At 57.4% G+C, this 26,520-nt stretch overlaps 1 protein-coding gene across 1 annotated transcript in view; it reads right to left on the bottom strand.

Moving 5' to 3' along the window:
* Slit3 (slit guidance ligand 3) overlaps positions 1 to 26,520 on the bottom strand; it is a 230,622-nt gene that overhangs the window by 156,309 nt on the left and 47,793 nt on the right. Inside the window, exon 4 of the mRNA XM_090320813.1 lies at positions 23,093 to 23,164. Coding sequence (XP_090176939.1) covers positions 23,093 to 23,164 — 72 coding nt within the window. The remainder of the gene's footprint in view (positions 1 to 23,092; positions 23,165 to 26,520) is intronic.

The following is a 26,520-nucleotide window of genomic DNA, read 5'->3' as shown; positions in this document are numbered from 1 at the left end:
CTTCCCAAGTGAAAAGCTCATCGAGTATGGCGATGAGCTGCAGGTCAGCATCCCAGAGCACCCACCTGCCCCTGCCCCAGATCAGGCTTCCCGCCATCTCTCCCGCTGCCGGGCACCAGCTCTGGTGAGCTCTGGGGAGTGCCCACCGCCTCTGTCTGGTTTCCTGGGAAGCAGAGCACCACGGGTCACACCCCAGTCAAAAATCGCCAGCTCCCAAGCAAGGCTCAGGGGCAGACAGGATGAAGACCCTCAGACATTTCCCCGAGTTTCAGGACAGGCTCGCCTGCCTGTGTTCTGTCTGCCCTTCTCAGACGCGTGCCCCCTTTTTTCGGGGTATGACATTTCCAGAGAAACCCGCTCAGCCTCTTAATGTCAAGGAAAGAACTGACCTCTTCTCGGGAAAGCCTCGAGTAAGGCCACGTGCGGCTGTGTACGGACGCTGGCGCTGGTTCAGGGGAGAATGGGTTTTTCCACTTCTCTTCGTGTCTCCGTGACTTGTGGGCTCGTGAGTGGCAGGTTTCTGGCAGACCCGCAGTTTCGACCTCCCCCTTGTTTTCCCATGCTTGTGGAGTCTCATGAGTCACACAGGTCGTGGTTTGAGCGGGGCGGGAAGTAGTTACCCCAACCCGGACCCCCAGAGACACAACACCTGCTGTCTCCAAAGAACCATCCAGGTACGTGTGCGCACCTGAAGGGGGGGGGCTTTCCTTCTTCCTGGTCCAGTGTGGAACCCCTGAGGTCTCCTCTGTCCCCACTGCAGAGGACAAAGAGAAGCAGAAGGGCCAGAGGGCTCCATGTCCACACCAAGGTGTCAAGGGAGGCCTGCCTTCCTGGCAGCAGGGCCTTGGGCAGTGCCATGGTTGGTACTGTGGTCATTCTGGAAATAATGGGACTTTAAAAGCCAGGGGCTCTTCAAGAGCCAGGGGAGGGTGGATCACAGAACACTAGGGCAACAGCAGGTGCTGTGGAGGGTCCACGCCAGGGCCGTGGAGAGGGAGGGGAGAAGAGGCCGCTCGGTGTTGGCCACGTAGATCTCCCCAGACCCGCAAAGCGCTGCAAAGAAGAGATAGATGTGGCTGCGGGCAGATTAGTCCACTCGCTCAGATATCGAAATTATGGGACAAACACACAAAGTGCCCAGGCCCTTCGGCTATCCTTGGCTTCCTCCTCCTTGTCTGCCTCAGGCCTGGAGCCCCTCCCCTGCCAGCCCTGCCCCTGCAGCACACAGCTCAGAGAAGTGACCGCTGGCCGCGTCAAAACAGTGGGGCCAAACTAGCCCATCCCTGCCCTGCACTTGAAAAGGCGCAGAGGCCTTTGGACTCCTGCGGACAGAGCCCGCGCCCAGAGGAGCATGCCAGCACTCTCTGGTCCCAGCGGCTGGCCTGGCTTCATCCCATTTCACAGGGCTGTGGCTGTGCCTGCCCAGGGCTCTGCGCTCTGCGTCTGATCTCCGTGTGGATGTGTCTAACCTGGCTGTGATGCCAGGACCGGGGGGCAGCTCTGCGGTGATGACTGGCCCTCAGGGGGGCGGTGCTGGGGTGGGGGCGTGAGGACAAATGCAGGGCTCTGCCTCCTCCTGTCCACCCATCCCGAGTGCAGCCCCCCTCCTGCATGCCCACATGGTGCCAGGCTTCAAGCTCACCCCAGCTGTGGAGCTGCCCACGGTGAGACAGCATGGCCCTGCTGGGCCAGCCCTGCCCTTCACCCCAGTACAGCTGGCCCAGGGCCTGCCCTGAGCCAGCCATCGGGGATACTGGACGCCAAGGCCAGTTCCCATCCTGCGAGCTGAGAGAGAGGACGTGGGTCTGCCATTCGGTCTCTGTGACGACCCCCCCCAGAGCCCGAGGCCTGAAATCTTTTCTACTAAGCACCAGACAATTAGTTGTCGATCTTGGTGGCTCTGTAGCTAACCGTGCCCTTGGACGTCCCACTGTGGGGTTAGAGCAGGCAAGGGACACAGTGGGATGACCACACACAAGGGTGACCACACACAAGTGCGGTGACTCCGGGAGGATGGCAGGCAGGCTGGATGAGGCCTGACACTACATCCTCTAGACCCAGGACCGGACCGTAAGGGGACAGATGGAAAGAAGGGACAATGGCGCCATCGCCCCATTCTATAAACGACACACACAGCAAAGGGCCAGCTGGGCCCAGTTATGAACCCACAGGCAGCCGGACAGCGCTGCCCGACTTAGAAGCAGGCCCCGATGAATAACAGATCTCCTCTCCCGGAGCAGCCCCAGATTCCGCTGCCCCTGGCCCGCGGGAGTGACAGCCCCGCGACGCCATGCCAGCCTGCCGAGGCGCCTGGGTATCCAGGATGACGTTTCACATCATGGAGTCCCACTCCTGGCGACATGAGAGGAAGGGCAGCGCGCTCTGCCCGGGGGTCTCGGGCCCCTGCGTGGGCAGAGGCCGCTCGAGCTGCTCTGCCCCGCCCCGCTGGGCCAGGATTCCCCACTGGTGTTACAGCTGCTGGCAGCCTCCTGCTGCTGGCACCCTTTAAAAGAACATCATGGCAATTTTCCAGCTAAATTCTCCCAATTAGGCAGTTAGAGAAACATTATCCGCCCTGGGCTCAAGCTGATGAAATGGCGGGGGAGGCCGTGAGGACGGGCGGGCTAATCTGCCTGCAGTGCGGGAGGCCCACACAGTGCCGGGGGCGGGGGGGGGGTTCGGGAAGGACCCCCGACGGGGGGAGTCTCATGGGCCCACAGGCCCACAGGTTATCCTGGGCGCCTCAGCCCCTGGAAAGGTCCCCCAGCCGTGAACCGGGAACAGAGACCAGTCCTGGAATCTTCAGACTCTACCTGAGCAGACAACACGAGGCACGGGAGCCATGTCGCAGGAAGTCGCTGCCTCTCCTCCGCCACACACAGCCCCAACTTAGGAACCGAGGAAACCGAGGAAAGCCCACGGCGCGTCTCCGTCTGGGAGCCCTGGCATTTTCCCGCAGCCATTCCCAGGACCCCACAGCTTTCTCGGTTCCTGAGGGAGGGCGTTTCACATCACGCCGAATTCTTAGAACCACCCCTGGAAACACGTTTTCCTGTTCTCTCCGGTTCTCACATGAAATAAACCAACGCACGGTGGAGTTTATGAAAGTCTGGCCGGCAAGGTTCCCCGCAGATACCAAGCCCCAAGCCCAACCTTCAGAAAGGGCCCGGACAGGGCACACAGTCCTGTCACACTCACGTCAACGACAAGGACCACACAAGGTGCAGGACAGATAGCCAGCCCCAGAGGAAAAAAATCTCAATCCTTCTAACAATTTCTGCAGAGTAAAAGCTGCCCCTTCCCGCAGGACTGCTGAGGAAAGTGGACTGGGTTGATTGAGGCCCTGCCTGTGTGCACCGTGGAGGGGTCGGATCTGCAGTGGGACTTCCCAGCAAGGCAGACCGGGTTTCTGAGGGAGGCAGGGGTGTCCCCATCCATTTATTATTATTATTACTTAGCGTCTCATGCTTTGTACCTGGGAGAAGTAGTGATCTACTACTATCCATCCGACGTGTGTATTCTGAATAGGTGGGATTGTAGGTCTCTATACAGTCGTGCTGGGCTCGTTTGTTGAGATGGGATCTCCAACCTTCCCCCATGCACACAGTTCCAGGCTGGTTCTGAACTATGATGCCTCCCGTCTCACCCTCCTGAGGGGCCGCGATTACAGGCATGAGCCTTGGCTTCTGGCAGTAGGTGTGGGCAGGGAGGTAGAGGCAGAGATCGCCAGAGCTTGAGGAGAGTGAGACATGTGCAGAGCGCAGTCCGTCTTTCCTCTGGGTTTCAAAGAAGAACGTTGTTAGTTGAAAACCTCACAGAGGTGGGGTCAGCGCATCCAGAGAGACGGCACCTCTTGGATGTGGAGGATGCACGCACGCAGGGCTGACTGACACGTGCAGGCCGGCGGAGAGCCCTCCTTGCCCCTGGGAGACCAGTCTCTCCATCCCTTCCGGCTTCCGTGCCACCATCTCCTCAACCCCGAGGCTCTGGGCCCATCCCACGGCTGGAGCTGGACTTGCCAAGCCCTCTGGTGGCCTGGGAGGCAAGGGGACCCTGGACTTCACGGCCTGAACAGAGTGGCCGGAGGTGGGGATGGGGTTTCCTCTGGACATCGCTGGCCCCGGCATCACCAGAGATGGCCTCTTCCCCGCTGGTCAGTCGGCTTTCATTTCGAGCCCCACCCCCGGGCACCCACAGGCAAATGGCAGCTGACCGCAGCTCGGAGGGTTCACCCGCCCCCCCCTCCTGCATCCCACCCCCCTCCACATTTTTCACCCAGGGGGAGAGAGGGTGGATAAGATCACGACCTCCACCTGTGCCCGGCACGAATTCCTGCCAACAAACACATTCCTCCCATACCCGTCCATCAGCGGGAGAGGAGCCAGGCCGGGTCCGGGGGCTCACGTTCCCCAGCCACGTCCTTCATCTTTCCTCAGGTAGGGATAAAACCAGTTGGGGAGAGATGGATACGCTCCCTGCCCGACTGGAGGCCAGGCTCCTCTGGGTGTCCCAGAGACGACATGCCAGAGGAACCGCGTCGTGGGAAGCCTGCTTTCCGGAGTTGTCCCTGTCACGCGGGAATGTGTGGAGCCCCTGGGCAGAGGGGCCTGAGGAAGTCGGCGGGGCACGCTGCGTTCGCCTCAGGGAGGCTCCTGGCTTTTTCCTCCTTGGATAAAAAGCTGGAACATCTCGCCATGCAAGATGCTTGATGCATTTTTATATTAATATTGTGCATCCTCGCCGGGCATGGTGGCCCACGCCTGTCACAGAATTACAAGGCCAGGTCTGCAGGACCTCAGGACCCACCCAGATACTGGGAGGATGTTGTCAGGGCTGCTGGGGAGGGGAGAGCAGCCACGGGAGGGGAGGGGCAAGAGAGGGCGAGACAGACGTGCTCATAGCGCCAAGCACCCCTACCAATCCGTGCAATTTAAGGCGTGCCATTGCAAAGCCAGTGGACGCCAGGGGAACTGAGCTTGTCCACTTCTCAGTTATCATCCTCCAGGTTCTCTGAGAGGCTCCACCTGTAAGTCCAACTGTCTCTCAACCTCCTCTGTCTGGGGACCAGGTTTTCCATGCACCCACCACATGTCAAGCACACCAACAGTGGTGAGACCCTGCCCCGACACCCCCTCTGTCCTTGATCCATCGGAGAGCCCTGCAGATGGAACTGGAGCTGTCAGAGGCCCAGGCCCATTCCCACGATTGAGGGAGTGAAGCAGCCTCCCGACGGGGTGTCTGTCCACACACGTGCTGCACTCCTGTCTGCTGCCTACCTGACCTGCCCTCCAGCGGAGGAAATGAGGACAGCCATCTCTGTAACTGCCTGACGTGCTCCAAACCAAAACCATTCAATGAACGGATGACTGAGTGATTAAACTAGAGGATGAATGAATGAGTGCATAAAGGGTGAGTGCATGAGTAGATAAATGAATGCTTGAATGGGGTAGGCAAGTGAGAGCATGAACGGGTGGATGGATGAATTAATGAGTGAGTAAATAAGTGAATGGATGATTTGACTGGTGAGTGAAGCAGAGATTCGGGGTTTGGGGCTGAGTCAGGATTCATATAAGGGCCTGGCAAGGCCCTGAAATTAAATGGTAGAAGTTCCTTCATGTTCAGGAAACAAGCCGGACAAATAGAAAATTTGGTGTTTTTTGCTTGGCTTCCTCAGGACTCTAATGAGATTCTATTTTTCTCAATCCCAAAGTACCCCCCAAAAGCCTTGGAAATGTCTGTTCAGAGGGATCTCCTTTTAGGAATCATCTTGTGGATACAATTCAACAGATATGGAAGGAAGCATTTTACTGCCCAAATTCATTTCTCACACCATTGAAATTTGATCTCCGGAGCCTTAGGCCGATGGGGCGAGCTGGAACTCACTCAAACGCAAGACGGTGATGCACTAACCTACAAGTTACTCAGAAGGAAATGGGATACTTCTTACCACGGGACGGGGACGAGGAAGCCTGAAAGGCAGGCAAGCCAGCAACAACTGTCTTTGGAAGTGGTCAGGGCTCTCGACATCTTTGCTGTTTTTCTGAGATTCTCTTGCAGGAGAGATTCATCACGGAGCCGAGGCCGGCACGTGTCTGGAGCACCTCGGCCCTAGAAGCACTTATCTCCTCTGGGAGTCTGCGTCCCCATGAGGACACTCAGCAGGGCTGAGCACCGTGGCAACGTGTGAGACAGTCAGTAAGATGGCGGCTTTTGGAACCAGGCCGTGAGCGTTGGGGTAGCTTTCGTTTCCGAGCCATCCTCTCTGCGTTGTTCTCCTGCCATGACTTCTTTGCTCTTTTCAATCTGTTCTCACCAGTGGAGGTCCAGGATGCTTTCTCTGAGAACCTGCTCGAGTCTCCCCCACCCCATCCCCACCCCACGAGAACTGTCCCTATACCACCAGGAGATGACCACATGGGCCGCCAGAGGCCGCCCCAGGTTGGGAGAGAAATCAGAGGGAGCCACTGGAAGGGGAGGGAGGAGGGAGGGAGAATTACATTTGTGATGACTGTTAATTTTGATTGTTCAGGCAACAGGGCTGTGCAGAGCCCTGAGCAGGAAAACACAAAGCCTTCCTTCTGTCCATCCATCAGTCTGTCTGTCCGTCCATCCGTCCGTCCATCCATGGCAGATGACAAGTTGGCATGGAGACGGCGTGGGTGCCGTGCAGGCAGAGGGAGGAGGAGAAATCTCCCCTTATAGACTTTCGGTAATTAAATGTCACATGTACACAATGCAGGAGAATAATTAGCATGGCATAATTGCTGTTCTGATGCAGTGCCGTGTAGATGCCAAACAAATTGCTAAGCTACGGAGCAAGCTGTTAAAACAAATTGAGTTACTTAATTTTTACATGTAGCAGCCTGTTTCTTTTTTATCATTTCCTAAGATGCAAATGTTTCATTAATAATGCAATCGTTCTAAGCGTGCAAAGCTGCGGGCCCCAGCGAGATCCACGCCCCCCCCAGGCCCCCCCCCAGAGACAGCAGACAAGAATCAACCACATGAGCTCTGGTCACTCCTCAGTGGCCTGGGGCATGGCTTAGGACATTCTTTTAAAGCTTGCCTTTGACAGTTGGTGGTAAAGATTATTTCCTAACTGCTTTTGTTATTCTTCAGCTGTTTGCCTATCTCATTGGAGATCAACATATTTTTCTTACCATTTTTTCAACAGATTGGCATATAAAACCCACCCAGCTCATGGGCACCACCGTGATTCATACAAAAGATTATTCCTTTAGTGCCTTCCTCCCTGCCCACCATGCCTTTCCCAAGTCTTGCCACCAATCGCCTTTTGCAGGACATTCTTTCTGGAGACAGCCTGGTCACAGGTCCTAGCAGGTGACTGGCCACTGCACAGCAGAGGACTCCAGCTCTTCCCACCCCCCCCCCTTCCCTGGCTTCCAGGCACTGCAGGCTGGGGGCCCTGACCTCATTCACACCAGAACACCCTGTCCCAAGATTCAAGACAAATCTTTTGCCATGGCTTTGGTGAGAAGCTGCCACCCTTGACAGAAATTTGTTTGAGTAAAACCACAAGGCTGTGGGCCTGGCACTGTGTGGTAGAAGAGAGACAGAAGGACTGCAGGACAAACAGAAGGGCCCCGGGGGGCCTAGGCACCTGGAGTGCATGGGAGGAGCTGCCCATGAGTGGTCATTGAATGAGAAGAATAACCAGCAAGACCCACGCCCAAGGCGCTTTGCGAAGGCTTCCTCTGTGCCATGTGACCTGTTCCCACACTCTAGGCAACACATCATTAGTGTCCCAAGGTTCCCAAGATTCCTACAGAACCTCAGAGCCAGGCCCTGGGGCCTTCTCAGGGTGTGTGGCTGGAAACCAGCTTGACTGACTCTGTGCCCATGTGCACGAAGCCCTTCCCGACCCCAGGCCTTCCAGCCGAGGTGTGGGAAGAAATGGGGGTCTAAGAATTCCGGAGGTGCTGGCGAGAGTGCCACCCATCAGGAAGAATCTAGCGAGGGGGACAACACAAGACACTGACAACATTACAGGGCCAAACTGAGACCGAGGCTCTTTGGGGAAAACAGGCTCAGCTTCCATGCTTCTTCTCAGCAGCTAGAACCTCCCCCCCCATCCTGCTCCCCGACAAAAGAATGAAGAATGCTGCAAGCGCAGGCAATCTATCTGCCAGCGTCCGGGGATCTCTTCTGTGCCAGATACCCTCCCCAGCAAGCACAGATTGATGAACTGCGGCTCAAACCCTTCAAGTGCAGAAAACAGCCACCGGGAGGGGACGGCCCATCCCCGGCCATCTCCCCGCCAGCATCGGAACCAGGAATGGGGAATCTCTACAGGCCTTGGAGCCCAGGCTGGCTGGGAACACACCCCAGAGGTTGCTAGGCAGGCCGGGAAGAGAGCCAAGGTCTGTCCACTGGGCCATGAGTTTGGGCTGCGCAGATTGGCTCAGGAGCGGGGACCTGGGGACCAGGTGATCAAGGGGTGCTGTCAGGGTCCTAGGGTTCTCAGTGGAGACCCAGCCTGGAGGTCTGCCTGGTTGTGACGCCAGGACTCTTGCTCATGAATTTCTGGAGTAATCAAAACCAGGCACCACTCCATCTCTCCCTCGTTATCCTCTCCACAGGGAAGGTCTGAGTCTCTTCCATTAGGACTGAAGGAGTGGGCTGGCCCACGGCCTGTGGTCTTCCTGCCGCGACTGTGTGGTCCACACGCACACTTTCATGATGTGAAGGTGGGCTGGGGACGATGGACAGACTCACGGAATAGAGGGCTGGGGAGAGGAACTGGCTGCTGGGTCCCATTGGAAGTGCCTTGGCCAGCCTCCAGCTGCGGCTGGGGTGTGGCTTTGTGTGAGGATGGGGGGCAGGGGAGGGAGAAGAGGGGGTATGCCGGGCCTCTAGACCTGCACCTGGTCAGACACGCAGTTAGTTGAAAGAAGCATGCACAAGACATGCAAGGACAGACCTCGAACGCGCACACCCAGGCCACAGAGCTGTGAGAGCGGGTCTTGTGGTGGGACATGGAGTTGACACCAGGCATGTGGGCTGGCAGGAGATGGAAGAGAGGACAGCCTCGGGGATCCTGCTGCCCCCAGCTCTGGGCCTCATGTCCTGACCTCCCTTCTACCACTCTAGGTCACCCCATCTACTAGCAGACAAAGTTGGCCCAGAAACCACAAAGGCGCCGTGACCGCCGAAGGTGCCGTGACCGTGCTTGTCATTCAAGCAACTAGAGGAAAGAGGGCCATTCCAGGCCAACCTGGGCCTGACGTCCCTGAGACCCAAACCATCAACAGAAGAAGTGGCGCGAAGAAGTGGCGAGGAATCTCACAAACCAACGGAAACAACCAGTGACTCACAAACCCCCGGCAACAGAGCGGAACTCGGGGCTGCGTTGCCATCTCTCCTCTCCTGTTCCCCACTGGAACATGTTTAGCCCAAGCCTGGGAGTCCGTGAAGACTTCTTTTTTAAAATAAACTCAGGTCGCGAGCTTGCATGAGCGTGGTAGGTTCCCGCCCAGGGCGCATGTACTGTGAATACAAACTAAACCTTCACCAGCGAACTTTATTTATACTCCACACGGAGCCTTCTCTTGAATAAAACAGAATCCGTTCAGGATTATAAACAAACAGTGTTTTATGAACTAAAACTGCAAAGCATGAGTCACTCAAGGGCAAAAATTGGGCTCTGGGCGGTCGGACGAGCTATAAATAAAGATAAGCGCCTGCGGGGAGGGACCTGAGCCGGGGACAGCGGCCTGGGTCATCTGCTCTTCGCTGCCTCCCGCCGGCTCACAAATCACCCTCACACTGGGTCTCTGCCCACTGACTCAGCCCAGAGACACAGACAGATAGACAAGCAGTTCGTTAACTCCAACCAGAATCTCGGGCTGGTCATTGCTCCAGAGAAGCCGTGGTGTGTGCCCGCCCGGCCTGCAGTCCTCTCCATGCTGTCCTCAAGGCCTGCGGTCACAGACCCCATGGGGCTGGGCTTCATCCAGCTGTCCCCCAGGGCAGCAGCTTCCTCATCCTCTGGGAAGACCTGCCACGGTCTCAGAAAGTGCCGAGATGACCGGTTCACTGGTCACCCTTAAGGCCCTGGGGCCCCAAGCTCGGCCCCGGCCATCTGGCTGGCTTCTGTGGCCACAGCCATCCCACAACCCAAGATGTGCAGGACGCCAAGTCCTAGGGGCATTCCCTCCCTGTCAGCCTGCCACACTAGTGTGTCCGGAATACAGCTCAGGGTCCTCTTCCCTCCCCCCTCCCTCCCTCCTCCCTCCCCCCTCCCCGTCTCCTCCCTCTGGCCCTCTCCCAAAAAGCACCTTGTTCATCCAACCCGATTCCCATGTAAGCCCGGGCTTTGTGTTTGCGCCTGACAGTTTGCTACCTTCCCAGAGGAAGCCACAGAATGAATCGCCCTGATGAAGCAGCTCAGCAATTGCAGGCCATGGAGCTGCTGCAGAGGAGGAGAAGGCCCCGTTTGTTCCAGTTCTGGAGAGGCTGTTTTCTGTGGTATCTACAGCCTGGCCACGGGGCCTCTCCTGAGACCCCTTCAGAACTGCAGGGCTCCAAAGACCCCACTTAGAGTTCCTGCCTCCTGGGCCGGAGGGGAACACACTTGCTTATGGTGGTGCCCGCCAGGCCCACTGAGGCTAGGGGGCCTGTCCAGTGCCTGGGAGAGCCGGTGTCCCTCCTAAGGCATGGATGTGCCGGTGTCCCTCCTAAGGCATGGATGTGTGGACCCAGGAGAAGCCCAAAGCCGCCTGTGAGGCCACAGACCTGCCCAATGGGGCTCTCCCTGCAGGAGGCACACCCGTGTTTAATAAGCCTTTCAGTGATGTGGTCCGAACGAAGTCCTTCATGGCCAAGGGGCCTGTCCACATTAGTGGGGCAGATTGAACGGCCTCAGAGGACGCGCGACAGAGACCAAGGCACTGAGTGAAGAGAGTATGTCCCTGGAAGATAGGAGTCTGGGGACCCTGGGCCTGTCTCTGGGGACACTGGTTCTGTCTCTGGGGACACTGGTTCTGCCTCTGGGGACACCGGTTCTGCCTCTGGGGACACTGGTTCTATCTCTGTGGACACTGGTTCTGCCTCTGTGGACACTGGTTCTATCTCTGGGGACACTGGTTCTGCCTCTGGGGACACTGGTTCTGCCTCTGGGGACACTGGTTCTGCCTCTGGGGACACTGGTTCTGCCTCTGGGGACACTGGTTCTGTCTCTGGGGACACTGAGGTTCTGCCTCTGTGGACACTGGTTCTGTCTCTGGGGACACTGATTCTGCCTCTGGGGACACTGGTTCTGTCTCTGGGAACACTGAGGTTCTGCCTCTGTGGACACTGGTTCTGCCTCTGGGGACACTGGGGTTCTGCCTCTGTGGACACTGGTTCTGTCTCTGGGGACACTGGTTCTGCCTCTGTGGACACTGGTTCTGTCTCTGTGGACACTGGTTCTGTCTCTGGGGACACTGTGGTTCTGCCTCTGTGGACACTGGTTCTGTCTCTGGGGACACTGTGGTTCTGCCTCTGTGGACACTGGTTCTGTCTCTGGGGATCCTGGGCCTGTCTCTGTGCACACCGGTTCTGCCTCTGGGGACACCGGTTCTGCCTCTGTGGACACTGGTTCTATCTCTGGGGACACTGGTTCTGCCTCTGGGGACACTGGTTCTGTCTCTGGGGACACTGGTTCTGCCTCTGGGGACACTGGTTCTGTCTCTGGGGACACTGGTTCTGCCTCTGGGGACACTGGTTCTGTCTCTGGGGACACTGGTTCTGCCTCTGTGGACACTGGTTCTGTCTCTGGGGACACTGAGGTTCTGCCTCTGTGGACACTGGTTCTGTCTCTGGGGACACTGATTCTGCCTCTGGGGACACTGGTTCTGTCTCTGGGAACACTGAGGTTCTGCCTCTGTGGACACTGGTTCTGCCTCTGGGGACACTGGGGTTCTGCCTCTGTGGACACTGGTTCTGTCTCTGGGGACACTGGTTCTGCCTCTGGGGACACTGGTTCTGCCTCTGTGGACACTGGTTCTGTCTCTGGGGACACTGGTTCTGTCTCTGTGGACACTGGTTCTGTCTCTGGGGACACTGTGGTTCTGCCTCTGTGGACACTGGTTCTGTCTCTGGGGACACTGGTTCTGTCTCTGGGGATCCTGGGCCTGTCTCTGTGCACACTGGTTCTGCCTCTGGGGACACCGGTTCTGCCTCTGGGGACACTGGTTCTATCTCTGGGGACACTGGTTCTGCCTCTGGGGACACTGGTTCTGTCTCTGGGGACATTGGTTCTGTCTCTGGGGACACTGGGCCTGTCTCAGAGCTACACCGACAATCATTACAGCTAGCACTCAGTGAGGGCTTTTTACATACACACACTGTACAGGGCTCTACATCCATCCATAGCACAGAATAAAAGGCCCTACGAAGAGATGCCCAGCAAGTTAGCTACAGAACCAGCCCAGAAGCCACATGGCCGGCCACAGTGCTGTGTAGCCCAGGGAGGCCTGAGGCCACTCCGAGCCTGGACAGTCCTGCGGGCAGACAGGCCCCGTCAGGAGACGTGCCTCAGCAGTCCAGCACAGGACGGCCAGCCACACCCCGGAGGCCTTGGAAGTGCTTCGTGAATGCTGGTGCTTCAGCCTTGTTAACGCTGGCCAGCCGTGTGGTATTGTGTGGAAGGTGCATGGCCTCTGCAAACGTGGCCTCAGGGGTGCCGGGTAAGCACACTGGCCAGGCTGGGCTCCCCCTGTAGTGTCCAGTGTCCCCACGTCCTGTGTATCACCGGGTCTGGAGTCTGCCTGCTGCGACCTCCTGTGCCACAAACAACCACGCACACCCCTCCGCATGGCGGTGCCCGTGCGCCTTCCTCACGGCAGGATTCTAACTGAGCATGCTTGGTGTGTGTGCCCAGGTCAGGGACCCGGGGAGAGTGTCTGGGCAGCTCTGTGCCAGCTCCAGGCCGGGCCTCCTGGCACACCCTCCATCCTCCCCACCCCCCTGCTCCAGTTCAGGCTCTGCTTCGTTCAGGTTTGCTGGGGTGTCATCAGGGAACTCAGAAAATGCTGGGTGCCGCGCTCTAAAAGGCGGAAGAGGAGCTAACATGACAGCTGACCAAATGTCCACGCGGGCAGGAAACCAGAAGAGGCTGGGATTGCCGGTGCAGTTTAATTAACTGTTTGGAATGAGCATCGTCAGGGCTGCTGGGGGGTGGTGATTTGCCTTCACAAAACCGTGCTCTTAGTAAGTCTGAGGTTAAACCTCCTGACGATGAGCTGGGCAGAGCTCTTGACGAGAACCGGCCGGGAGCAGCCGGCAGGCAAGCCGCGTCTCTCTGCATTGACTGCTGAGCTGTGCCCTCCATTCCCGGCTGCCGCTGGGAACAGGATGGCTTAGTTCCTCCTTGGACTCCGGCACTGGGGATCTCTACGAAAGGCCGACTTCTGCCGTCTGCAGTCTAAAAAGTGTTCAACAAGGACCTGGGGTGGGTACAATTTAAGCTGTGTCAGCAGTGAAGCTGAGAGCCAGAGGCTGTTCTCTAAGAGAGAACATGTAAGGCTAGCCTCCGTGTAAGACGAGCAGTTTCCTTCTAGTAAAAAACATCAAAATAATTGTAGCACCACTGTTCATTAGAGGAAGGGTTAGTCCCCAGCATGACACTCAGAAAACATCTGCTAGCCCATTGTATTGAGGAGAAAACCGAGGGCCAGGACAGCAACCTGCTCTGGACGGCAGAGCCGGCAGGTGGAGGCGGGAGGGAGGTGGAGGAGGCAGGGTGCAAAGCCAGATCTCGCTCCTTCTAACACCCATGGAGGCACCGCCCTGCCTGTCCCTAAAGCACGGGAGGCGCAGCCTGGGAAATTCTAATCATACGCTGATTGCGTGACGAATCAAGAGGAAATGGTACTCATGGCTTTCATCTGACTGCAGACCGAGAGGCATGTCGTATGCAGCGAATGCAGCAAAAGCCCTGTCACCGTGCCCTCGGATGCTCTTAGTCATCTCCCCCATTCATCCTGGCTCCAGCGCTCCCCATCCGTGCTCCCAGCTCTAGTGCTCCATCCACGTCATCAGAGCTGCTGCTGGACTCACAGCCTCCCATGGGTTCTGCAGTGAGGGACTTGGTGTTTTCAAATGCATCAGTCAGAGACCCCGCCCGCTGCAGCGCCTGGCCTGTCCCTGGCCTCTGACCACACGAGTCCACTGAGTCAGAGACACAGGGCCGATGGGGGAGTGAGGCCTCCTGTGGCTGGCCTCTGGCTCAGAAGGCCAAGGGAACAAACTCGTAAGTTAGTTCTTCAGTCTGCACGTACGATGAATGCCTTTCTGAACTAGGGAGAACGGAGGCCAGCCCTTACAACAAAATGCTGACTGACTCCTCTCTGGATCCAGAGAGACAGCCTGACCTCTGCGGGAAGAATGCCCTTTGTGTTGGAGTAACGGATGGGATCTTAGCCCCAGGCTGCCATGGTGGGGCAGGCAGGACAAGTCCTCTCCTGCTGACCTTCCTGTCCACACACCAGAGGCAGAAACCATTGCTTTACCCTCCAACGCTCTTCATAGACGAGAAACTGAGGCTTGAGCAGGTGAGGAACACTCACTTAAGCTCTCGCAGCCACTCAGGATCCCGGAGCACAGGGTCAAATCTCATCACACGCAAATAGAAGTAGTCGCGTATAAATAGCCCTAGCGGAGCCACAAATAAACAGATCACGGGGCTCTGTTTCAGAGAGGTCTACAAATTAGCCCTGGCTCTGCTGCCTCCCAGCCCCTCTCCCCCGTATCCTGCCATATCCAAGACTCCAGGTTAATTACTGTGCCAGACGCTGGCGGCCGAGATAAACATCAGAGCCCCTGCCCAGCGGGCCTGCCACACTGATGGGGTCCAGGAGAAGGTCCACGGGCGACTAATGAGGTTAAATATAAAATAAGATAAGGATAAAGGCTGTGAGGCTGTGCAGGCCCTCCAGGAAGCTCGGATGACACGAGGGGCTAAACAAACTCGGCACAAGGAAAAGGAAGCGGCCTCTGTCCTGGGCTGGGGCCAGGGGACCATTTCCCATCCTGCTTTTCCATCCAGGCCCATGGAAGACATGTCTTTTCTGTCTTGCTGGCGTGCATGTATGCACACATATACATACAAGCATGCATGCATGCAGGCCTCACATGTGGACTGGAGCAGAGAGCTGGTGTCTCTGAAAACCAATCCTCCTGGCCTGCTGGAACGCGCAGGACACAGAAGAAAGGGAGGGCTGCCTCCTCAGGAAACCCGGCTCCCCTCCTGCCTCACTTGAAAGCATGTGACCTTGAGGAAGACCTTGGGCAGGAGCTCCGGCCTGCTCCAGCCCAGCAGCTGTCTCTGTGAGGTCTGGGACAGAGGACATGGATCCCTGGGAAGGAAGGATCGCCCCACCTGGCACACGGCTGGATGGGTGAACCCCAGCCAGTGGACACAGCTGCTGTTGGACAGCCTAGAGAGCAGCACAGCTCAAACGAAACGAAACGACAGACGCAACGTCACAGTAATCACACAGAACGTAAGGGATCTAAGTCTTCCAGCGGGAAAGGCAGGGTTGGGTGGCTCGAAGGAAGCCTGGCTCTGCCCTGTGCTAACGTGTGGAGAGCAGAAACACAAGGGCAGTCCCTTACGTGACCACTGGAACATGGCCTTTCCCCTTCTTCATTTTTCTCCCATTCTGCCTTTCTTGTTTTTTGGAGGAAGGTAAGAAATATACTTGACAGTGGCCAGGCCCCAGCACAGCAAGAGTAGAACAAAAGGTTCTGTGTGGCTCTCCAGGCACTCGGCAGGGCACAGCTGTCTCCTGCATGTTGATCTGGGGCGGGGGCGGGGGGTCCATCTTCAGCTGGTGGGTGAAGGCCCCATGACCACCGGGTTTTCTGTTCTTGGCAGTTGAATCCAATTCTCACATATCCAAAAACGTTACCCGGAGACAAGGTTAAAGATGGGAAAGGGAAGACCCCACGGCCACCACGGCCGCGTCACCGCTGAAGGCAGCCGCTCAGAGAAGTGACACGCCGAGCTCACACACTTGGCCTCATGTCTGCAGGCACCTGGCCCCGGTGATGAATCCCAGGGTGTGTGGTGATGTGCCCCTCACACAGCAGACCCCAGCAGGCCTGCCCTGTTTCCTCAGCCGGGGGGACAAGGGGCCACATGGGCCCCGGGGGGCTCGGACACAGGCGACATTCCTCGGTGTTTCCAGAGAGCTGATCCGTATTTTTACATTGCCATCCAACAATCCATTCTTTCTCCAGGGCACCCTGACACCATATCCATCGAGCCAGGCACCGAGATAAGCTAGAAAACCAGCCCGATGACACGGCTCCGTCACTTCAGAAGCACCGTGCAGGCTGGCACAAACCTGGCGCGCTGCTCAGGCGTCCAGCGTGCAAGCTGCGGGCTCCCTTGTGATCCTCCCCCCTCCTCCCGGGCCCCTGCTCCACGTCACTGGCAGCGGAAGGCTCTGGGTCCATACTTCCCCTAGGTCACCCCCTGCAGGAAGAAGACAGGCCCAAAGGCCTCGGAGACAGCTCACCAACATGGCCTGGGTTTGCCTTTCCATTCTCCCAGCTAAAAAGTGAATTTTTAGCCAAGCACCACGCCTGATTTCCTACCTCCTCAGGAGACTGAGATCTGAGGATGGAGGTTCAAAGCCAGCCCCAGCAGGAAAAGCCATGATATACTTATCATCTCCCTTTCAGCAGGAAAAAGTCAAAAGTAGAGCTACAACTCAAGTGGGAGGGCGCTAGCCTTGAGGGGGGAAAAAAAAAGCTCAGGGACGGGACCCAGGCCCTGAGTTCAAACCCTGGGAACAACACATTTGTTCTTTAAAGTGAACTTTTCTAGTCCCTCTTCCCTACCCTACCCTACCCTACTCTAGGCTCCTGGCAGTGCCAGGAAAAACAGCCCAAATCACCTCCCCCTTCTCTGGCAATAAAATAAGACAAGCCATTTGGTATCTGGGCGGCCTCCCGGTGCCTTGACCCCTGGCGGGAGCCCAGGGGATTTGTGGTTGGCAGCTAATCAGTGCCCAGCCTGTTGCCATTTCCCATGACAGCTGGAATTCTCCCACCGCCTGCTCTCCGTCCAGGCTCCAGCCACCGGGCCAGGGGGAAAGAGCCCCCCCGCCCTCCCCCAGCCCCCCACTGACCAGCACCACCCGCCCTGCGGCCTCCCCTCGGCAGGGGGCTTGAACCTCTCTCCACCTCTTCCACTTCTCCAGCCTGCAGTCTAGCTCAAGAAGCTGTGACAAACTCTGGTGCCCGAGGAAAGGAAAGAATAGTGGCTTTGGTGTCAGGAGGGAGGCTGGGTGTGGGACTTGTCACCTCCCCTGTGTCCTTGCGGCTGATCTGGAGAGCCCATCCCCTGGCCCTTGGCCTGGTACCTGCCCAGCTGTCCTGGGGAAGGTAATAGCAAGCTGAGTCCCTGACCTGAGCAGGGCGGGAAAGGCAGACTAGGCAACCAGTTACCCCAAGCCACCATCTCACCCCGTGCTTCAGAACCATGTGGCTTCCCTGGGCCTCAGACCCCTTTCTCGGGACACTGGAGAAGAGCAGAGGGTGGCCCTGTAGGCTTGCTTTGGGAATTGAGCATGCTCCTGTTAGTCCCCCATGGCCAGCCTTCTTCACATGTTGTTCTCTCATCCCATGAGGCCTGAGACACTCAAAACCCAGTCTTGGGCTGGGAACTCAGTGCCTGGCACGGCGCTGCACCCGCTCAGACCCCGCCAGGCTCTGCAGAGTCCCCGAGCGGCGGCACAGCCTTCCCGGCATGGCCTCCCAGCCTGAGGCCGGCTCACCTGCTCAAATTCCATGCCCTGAGTTCTGGAAGCACCAGTCACAGCGGGGCCGTCCGGCCTTGGCGGGCACTCTGCTCGCCGGCCAGGGAGAGCTGCTGGCCTGAGCCTGGGCTGTGCCAGTCAGAAGGGAGACTGCCCGGTATGGAGGTGGGCTTCGTCACTGGGGGAATCCGAGCAGGAACGATGGGAAGAGAGACACGACACGTCATGGATGAAACACTCAACTATTATTCTAGGCCTCGAATCAAAACCTCAGGCCCAGCCCACGGCGTTCAGACAACGAGCGTGAAATTTTCCTTCAACCTCTCGTTTTCAGTTTGGCTTGGCTGGTTCCCTGTTATCGTCGTATTGTTGTCCATATTGTGACAGGGTCTCTATCCCCAGGACTTGGAAAGGAACTGTAAACCTTACACATGGAATTTAAGGTGCAAATCCAGGCTGGTGAGCCCCCAGGAGAGCCAGCAGGGAGACCAAGTCCCAGAGCTTTCTTCCCGTGTGACCTGAAGCCTGGCTAGAATTTGGCACGCGAAATTGTGCCCATTCCTGGGGTGCTCCCCCCGTGCCAGGTGGAAAGGGGAGGTGACCAGGGAGTGATGCTTGGAAGTGTCTCCAAGACTACAGCTCAGGAGCCCCGTTTCGAGATGGCCCCGTGGGTTGTGGCGTGTGCCTCTGGGGCCTGCCCAGCTCAGAGGCTGTTCTTCTACCTACCGCGGGGTATCCGGGGTGCACCATCCCTCCTACGCCTCCAGCAATAGGAAGCAGGAGCATGGGGCCGGAGAATGCCAGCTCGGTTCTTAGCAGGGGCGGAGGCTGCACCTTGAGGGTCGAACCACGCGGGGAAGACGTGGCTGGGATTCCGTTCCACAGGTTGGGGGCAGCCAAGGGAGTCTGAACAGGAGCCGGGGGGCGGGAGGCCCACACTGGAACCTTCTGGGTTCCACGCCAAGCACCCCTACACACAGTAGGTCACCCGAGTGGCAGTGTTTCGGTTGCCTCTGGCCCACAGCTCTCCCCCCGGGAGTGGGTGCGAATGTCGTTCATGTCACTGACGGGCTCCAGACCGCAGCCTCTGCGCGTTTTTACTTCTCTGGTCTCCTAGCTTGGCCTCCAGAGCAAGCACCCCGGGTTCTGAGGTTCTGCGCTGCAGGCTCGCCGTGCCTTCGGCTCAGGATGGGTCCCTGGCCGGGCTCTCGAGGCTGTCTGAAGCTCTCAGGGGACAATCCTTTCCACTCCATTCCTCTTCCTCGGTCAGTTCAGAGGGACGATGCCTCTGTCAGGTGTCATGTGGTCAGCCATTGGTCACCGGAGCTTGGAAGGACCTATCTGGATTGTGGCCTCTGTCACTGTGGCCCGTGGTGTGGGAGTGACACACATCAGAAGATGGCCTCTGACCCCTCGCCGGCTTCACCCCCAGGGCCCTCGCCTTTGAAACAGAGCATGCTACACCGTGAATCCACAGGGCCCAGGTTCCGCGGGGGACCGCCACTCTTTAGGCAGCAGTCCCAGGAAACTAGTTTTGTGGCATGTCTGGCATTCCAGCCATGGTTTATCCCCATATATCCTGCATAACCTCAACCAGATGTGCACGGCAGCCTGGGCAGAGCCGCAAACGTTGCAGGCAGGCTCTGTGCTCGGGGTGTGGCAGTCACCGCCTGGCCTGCTTTCCTCCCTAATGCACAGATGCACAAAGCTCCAAACAGGGGCACAACTGCAGCCCAGTTGCTTTAGAAAACTCTCTGTTGGCCCAAGGGATAAAGAGATTAAAAATGCAGAACCTCTCACCTCACGTGCTCTCTCTCAGAAACTGCAGGGAGTTTGGGAAGGACCACTTGCTAGCGTATGTTCAAGGCTATAAAATTTTTAACGTCTGAGGTCTCAGATGGAAGCCTGTGTTTGGGCCTGCACATGTAAACAAACCTGCAAGTTCATAATGCAGCATCACCTATCATTCATGATTCTCCTCTCCCTCTCTCTCTCTCTCTCTCTCTCTCTCTCTCTCTCTCTCTCTCTCTCTCTCTCTCTCTCTCCCTATTCCCCCCTTCAGAGTGTATCTTGTAAGAAAAAGCAGAAAAGGAAAGACTGGGACGGGGGTTGGAGTGAGGGGGGCTCAGTCTCATTTTCGGTGTGGTGTCCCGTGAACCCCGGTGTTGCAGGACTGGTGGGAGAGCACTGGGGGTGGTGTGAGCACCTGCAGGTTTCCAGTGGATACCTGGCTTCTTCTCTCTAGCGAAATCTGACCAGTTCCAGGAGGGGTTCCCTGCAGTGTGGGCCCTGCTAGGCCACGGAGCTGGGCCAACGCTGGGTGAGAAGGGAAGAGACTTTCCCACAACCCTGTCACCTGACTCTGGGTTAAGGCGAGATGGAGTGTGGACGGCCCCCCGCGGGGGTGCCAAGAATTACATGGCGCCTACAGCCACCACCGTCCGTTCCCACAGCCCAGTGTGAATCTGTCTCCAAGCGTACTGTGGAGCCTGCCATCCATGCCACCCTCCATTCACTTCACCCCCTGTCCACACCACCTGCTGTCCACACTGCCTGAAACCAGAGCCACCTTGCAGGCTGCTCTTTGCTCACCACGGCCCATAACAACTGCTCGGCCACATGGGCAGTCATAGATTTTGTTTCCCTGCTGGTCGTTCACGGACACGGTGCCATTTCCATCGACATGGTTTTACTGTGGCCTATACCGAAAGCAGTCGTTTACCTACACTGAAAGCAGTTTTGCTTACAAGTTGACTACAAAATGGGAAGGCGTGGTTGCTGCAAAGGGATCGAGCAGAAGTACTGTTACAGGCACGAGGGACTGAACACAAGTACTGCTGGAGGCACAGAGGACCAAGCAAAAGTACCACTAGAGGCACAGTGGATGCAGCCCAAGCACTACTAGCATCACAAAAGGATCCAGTAAAAGTCCACTGGAGTCACAAGGTACCAGTCACTCAACAAGGCCAGGCTCAATAAATCTCAGTGGTCTCCTGGGCGTTCACCCTGAGCGCTCACTAAGCTTTCCCTGACCACAGTAGTGGACGCCATGGTTGAGCGTGTGGACTGAGTCGTGTAAGCTTGGGCTGGAGCCGGGCTCGGCCAGTACTGGCCCGCGAGTCCTGGGGCTCTGCTGCTTCCTCTCCGAAAGAGGGGAGCTGTGTGTCTGCCACCTGAACACGAGAGTCACAGGCACAGGTGTGGCCCTTGGGACAGAGGCTGTCCCCGCACACCGCACGCATCGGCTGCTCAAGCCCATGTTGGGCCTCCGTGGGGATGGCTTGCTTGTCCACTGGGGTTCCATGGGGTCTTCTAGATCAGAGCCTGCCCAGTTGCACACGCTCCGCCGCACACCTCCATTGGTGTTTAATCTGCACCCGGCTTCTTTCCACCAAAGGCCCCAGAGGGGCTGACAAATCAGACAGACACACAAAGGGACTGGTATGAAAAATCAAACATCAAACCCGGCTAGGAAAGACGAGGGCTTCGGGCAACTCAAACCTGGGTCAGTGTAGTTGCTACTACAAAAAGCAGTGGCACCGGCACGAGGCTGCCAGCCCTCCAGCAGCCGTGCAGGGTGTGTTGTGATGGGGACCTGTGCCTGCTGCTCAGCACCCAGCACGGGGCCAGACTGCAAAGGACGCCCAGGGAAAAGCGTGCCACACACACAGTCAAGCGAAGGGGTGAATGAATGCACGAGGGCGTAGAAGGGGGAATGGCAGAAAAGAGAACCCAGGCTTTCTGGGAAGTGGGGGGCTTTTGTAACCTGGCATCTCTATACCCACCATTCACTGAGGGCCGGGGTGTCCTTGGCCAGGGGCCCAGAGAAGCACAGACACCAAATGAGACGAACCTCGTTCCTACCTGCAGCTCTCTTGGTGTAATTTATCTCCCAGGTCCCCCAGAGAAAGGAGGCTGGACTCAGGTGGTGAAGACGAGCGTTGTGGTAAGAGCAGTTACCTCAGCTCCTGCACACCTCCAGTGCTTTCAGTTCCAGAAAACCCGTGGGTGCACCCCAGTATCCTACCTGTACCCCCCACTTACTTATAGAAGGCATTGAGGCACAGAGAGAAGGGATCTCTCAGGAAGGGGCTGTTGGGACCTGAACCCCGAGCTTTCCAGCCCCTCAGAGACCCGTTACCACCGCCTATCATACCCACCTGATGCCCTGCAGCCACTGATGCAGGCAGACCCACCCCTCGTCCCACCCAGGAGCCCCCCAGGGCCTGCCCTGTCTAGAAACAGAGCTAAGACCGCAGGGGCTGGCCTGGAGACTGGCCGGGTGCAGGTTGGAAAGGCACCGTGCGGTGCTGACTGTCCGGCCGGCTGATTGTGGGACCAGCTGTGCTGGAGGCCCTGACGTGGGGTCCTTCATCCCTGGAGCCCACCAGCCAGGGCTGCCGTGTGGGCCAAGCGGTACGCCAGGCACGGTCGGTCCTGACACTCCCACGGTGGTGTAATCCAGACACGGGTTAAAGCACAGGAGAGACTGCGCATGGCTGCACATTAATCTCACACCCTGTAATTAATTTGGCTATGGAGGGACTCCTGTGGTCCGTCCCCTATGGACACTATTTTCCAGCTCTTTCTAGAACCTCTGAGCATTGTTTTGATGGCCTAAGTAGGTATTAAGCCCAGGCACAGAGGAGGGCGGGCCACGGCGCCTGCTGTCCGGCCCGACTCGGAGGGCTCAGCGTCCATCCACAGAGGCCGGGTGGATGAAGGTCCAGGCCTCCGTCACGGAGCCGTGCACAGCGGGTGCTTACGACTTGCTGACGGCACGGGCAGCGCTCGACCACGCTTTCCACCTGACCTGCACCGGCAGCGCTCCGACTTCCAAACTCTCACATGAACAAATGCACCGAAAGACCAAACAAAATCTGAGGCACACAGCCCTTTCTCTACTAAGACACAGACCTCAAGACCCAGGGTCCCGGACTGGCCATGGCAGGAAGCAAGCAAGGACACAAACTGTTTCCACAGTCACCAAGGCAGCAGACAAAATACCCCCCGAGGGGTACACAGGCAGCCCCCCAAAACCAGCCAGCGAACCTCCCCGATGTGAGTTCAGATATATGTGAAATCCCTCCTGCTGGAAGAGAGGGCCTACCACGACTCAGTCCTCAGTTAAGCCCCCAGGAGAAGAAGGCCCTGCTCTGGGCCTCCACACACCGGATCCCAGCCTGGAGCCTCCACGCCCGGGCCTCACCCGCGGGCGCCATTCACATCACGGGTGCCACACACCCCTGTGGCCACAGAGCAAAACACCAACGCCCAGCAAGGTCCAAGAGAGAGAACATGAGAAAGTCAGCTGTACTCACAGTCTGGTGAGCTTGGGCGTGCTCTGGAAGAGCAACTCTGGAAGAATCTGGAGCTTATTCTTGTTCAGGCGCCTGCCGAGAGACAAGAGTGAAAAGAGGTCAAAAGGACATGCATTCAGTCACGTGCAGGCATCAACCATCAATCCAGGACCAAACGAGCCCCAGAGATGCTGGGTCTCTCAGGGCCACATATTCACGCTGGTGGAGCCGACAGTCAAGCTGGGCATAGAAGGCCAAGGTCAGTTCTAAGCACAAACCCAGCATGTGTGCTGGGCTTCTCCTCCTCTGCTGTGCCAAGTCCGAGAGAGACATCACTAGTTGATGGCTGCTTGTTTTCCCAAGCACCACAGACAAAACCTTTGAGCTTTCTCACCACGGCTCTCACTGCAGAGTTATCACCAGGTGAGGTGATGAGGCAGAACCCCGGAAGGCATAGTTAAATACCCAAGGAAGTGTCCCAAGAGCTCAGTGGAGACGGACAGTGATGGGAGCCGATGGCAGTTGCTACAGGAACAGAGCAGAGGACAGGCGTGTCACTGTGGGCTGAAGGACAAAACGCAGTGCCTGGCCTGCCAGGCTGGCTTTCTGGCCATGGCAGGGCTGTGTCGTGACTCCACAGGCCCTTGCGGGGTCCGTCTGCCTTCTGCACTGTGTTTCTCCACAAGGGGTTTCCATACATGTGACTACATCGCTAGGAAAGAAAATTTGTGTCTATTACACGATAGGCTTTTCCACCTCAACGTTTCGGCTTTCTCTTCTAATTTTACGAAGGACAGAAAACATCTCCATGGGTCTGGAGAAGGAGGGAGGCGTCCTCGGTGCTTACAGTGTGAGCCTGATGCAGCCAGACCTGAAGCAGTGAAGGAAAAAACGTGGCTCTTTCCCGGCGCCCTTCCCACGGGGCCTGGAGGAGAGATGGGCTCTGGGTCAGGGGCCCTGGGTGTGAGGGTTGGCCCCATGGAGTTCAGGGACACTGAACTGGGTGTCACCAAGGCTGGCTCCAGTGTTCTGGGCCAGAGGGCCCTGCTCCTTGCTAGCCCCATATCCTCCGGTCCCAGTGTTGATTTCTAGCTCGGCTGGCACAGGGGCCCTAAGTCACTGCATACACTCCACAGCCCACAACCGCCAGCGCAGAGAGCCCTGTATGGCCTGGGTAAGCTTTCCCGGGTAGAATGGAAGGGATGGAAGGGCTATGTCTGGCTAGAGGGGAGAGCAGTGTCACCCCCCATCACAGAGCTGAGGAGGCTGAGGAGAGAGGAGAGAGTCGGGGCCAGATGCAGGGCTGGCTGCAGCATCCAGGACACCCCCCATCACGTGAATCTCCTCCTCTGGGTTGGGGGAGCGCTGACCAGAGTGTGCTTACCAAGACCAACGTAATGACACGACAGCAGAAACCGGGTGACCGCTGGCCCGTCAAAGACCTCTAGCACTGCCCTGCCGGGTCTCACCATCGCGTCAAATCAAGCTGTTCCAGTGGCTTGCACAAGAGCCCAGGCCCGGGAAGCCGCTGCAGCCAAGGCCGCGGTGCTCTGAGGACTGGGCAAGGGCCCTGCACCCCCCTGGTCCACAGGGCCCTTGTGAAGGGTGGCACTTTTCCTTTCCCCATTTTGTCTCCTCCCAGACAAGAACCCCCACGGGCACACCGCCCTCCCCCCACGGGCACACCGCCCTCCCTGACCCTCTCTCCAGGCCCCAGGCAAGGTAGTTCGGCCTGGTCTCTGGGGTCTGCTGTCCCCCTCTGTTGTCCCATCGAAAGCCTGGCCAGTGCCATACACTCAACTCCCATCTCCACTGTCGGCCAAGCTCCTGCAGCCTGGTGAGGGCGGGCACGCACTACCAGCCCCAAACCAGAGTGGAAGCTAAAAATACTGCCAGCTGGGCACGCACAGAGGCTCCGGGAGGGGAGGAACCTTTTTCATTGCTTTGCTGGTATTTGTGGCTGCACAGAAGTAAAAACACCCAAATTTAGCCACCTGGGCCTGCTGCCTCCTGGGCTCTGAGTGAGGACGGAGGGGTGGCCTGGCCAGGCTGTGCTCCCCGAGGCCTCAGGGCCTTTCCCTTTCTGCTCAGGCTCCACCCAGGCCGGGTCTGGGAGAGCATGGAGAGCCAGTGGAGGTGCCCGCCTGGCGGGCACGCTTCCGGTAGGGCTCTACACAGCAGGAAGTGGAAGGGCAATGCCATGTTTTTCCCAGTGAGGCCGAGGGAGGCTCAGCCGCCGGCCATGGCTGTGTTACTCTGTGACCCTGGGCCAGAGGCAGAGAGCTGCAGGCACAGTTCAGGCCGAGAGTGGATCTAGGATACCTGAATAGAAAGCAGGATGGTAGCAGGATAGATCTGAGGAGGTCACAGACAGTGTGTGTGCCTGGCCAGGATGGGACACAGCCCAGCCAGGAAGCCCCTCCTTCTGTAGAGCCACAGGACTTTGCAGAGTTCTTGCTGGATGCAATAGGAGAGAATGGAAGCCAAACCCTACAGGTTGCTCAGCTGAACTGCCATATTGTTTTCTGAGCCCAAACGGCAAGCTTCAGAAACAGAGCCTGGCCTTTGTGGGACCCATCCTGGGCACATATAACTGTGTAAATATGATTAGAAGTGTTTGCCACTTACTGTTAGATATTGTTAGTCAGCCTTTCAACCATCTACCCATCCAACTATCCACTCATGAAACTACTCATGCGTCCATCTTAGTTTATTCATTCACCCAAACGCCCAGTACATCATCATCCATCCATCCATCCATCCATCCATCCATCCACTCATGCAACTATTCAAACATCCACCTCTAGTTTATTACCCATCTAAACACCCTGTACATCATTCCAGTCATCTACCCATTGATCTGTTAATTGATCCATGGACCCATCCATCCATGCATCCATCTACCCACACAGGTCCTGCAGAGGGGGGATGTGTTTACCACAGCCTTTGCACTCAGTGCCATGTGAAGCATCAACCTGACCTGGCCACACTGGGAGTTGGAGGTCGTGGCCTTCCTGCGCTAGGAGAGGGGAGCCTGCTCTCCTCAACAGGGCTCCCAGAGCCCCAGCTTCCAGCCTTGCTGACCTGCAAGGTGAGAGGGGACTAGCCCCCTGCTTCTCACCAGGGAAGAATAGGCCAGGGGGCCAGAGGACCACCCGGAGCACAGCGAGAACCTTCTTGTTCTCGAGGGAGGAGAGGGATGCTCAGAGACCGGGCCTGAGGAAGGGAGCCAAGACTGGCCTTGCTAGGCCGTTCCTTAGGCAGCCTGTCTGTCCTTTTCTCTGACCACTGGTGTTTCCAAAGCTATCTAACAGGGGCGAGAGGGATCTGTGGCTCTAATGGTAGACGGCTGGCCTTGAGCAAAAGAGCCCCGGGACCCAAGTTCAAACCCCGCGACCGACAAAAAAGTGCATACAATATCGAGATGTTGATTCCCTGACTGAGGAGCA

The sequence above is a fragment of the Megascapheus bottae genome, chromosome 29 (assembly GCF_031878675.1).
Source record: "Megascapheus bottae isolate mThoBot1 chromosome 29, mThoBot2.hap1, whole genome shotgun sequence".
In the NCBI taxonomy this organism is placed as follows: domain Eukaryota; kingdom Metazoa; phylum Chordata; class Mammalia; order Rodentia; family Geomyidae; genus Megascapheus; species Megascapheus bottae.
Note: the sequence above shows the minus strand (reverse complement) of the source record. Positions and strands in the feature narration are given on the sequence as shown.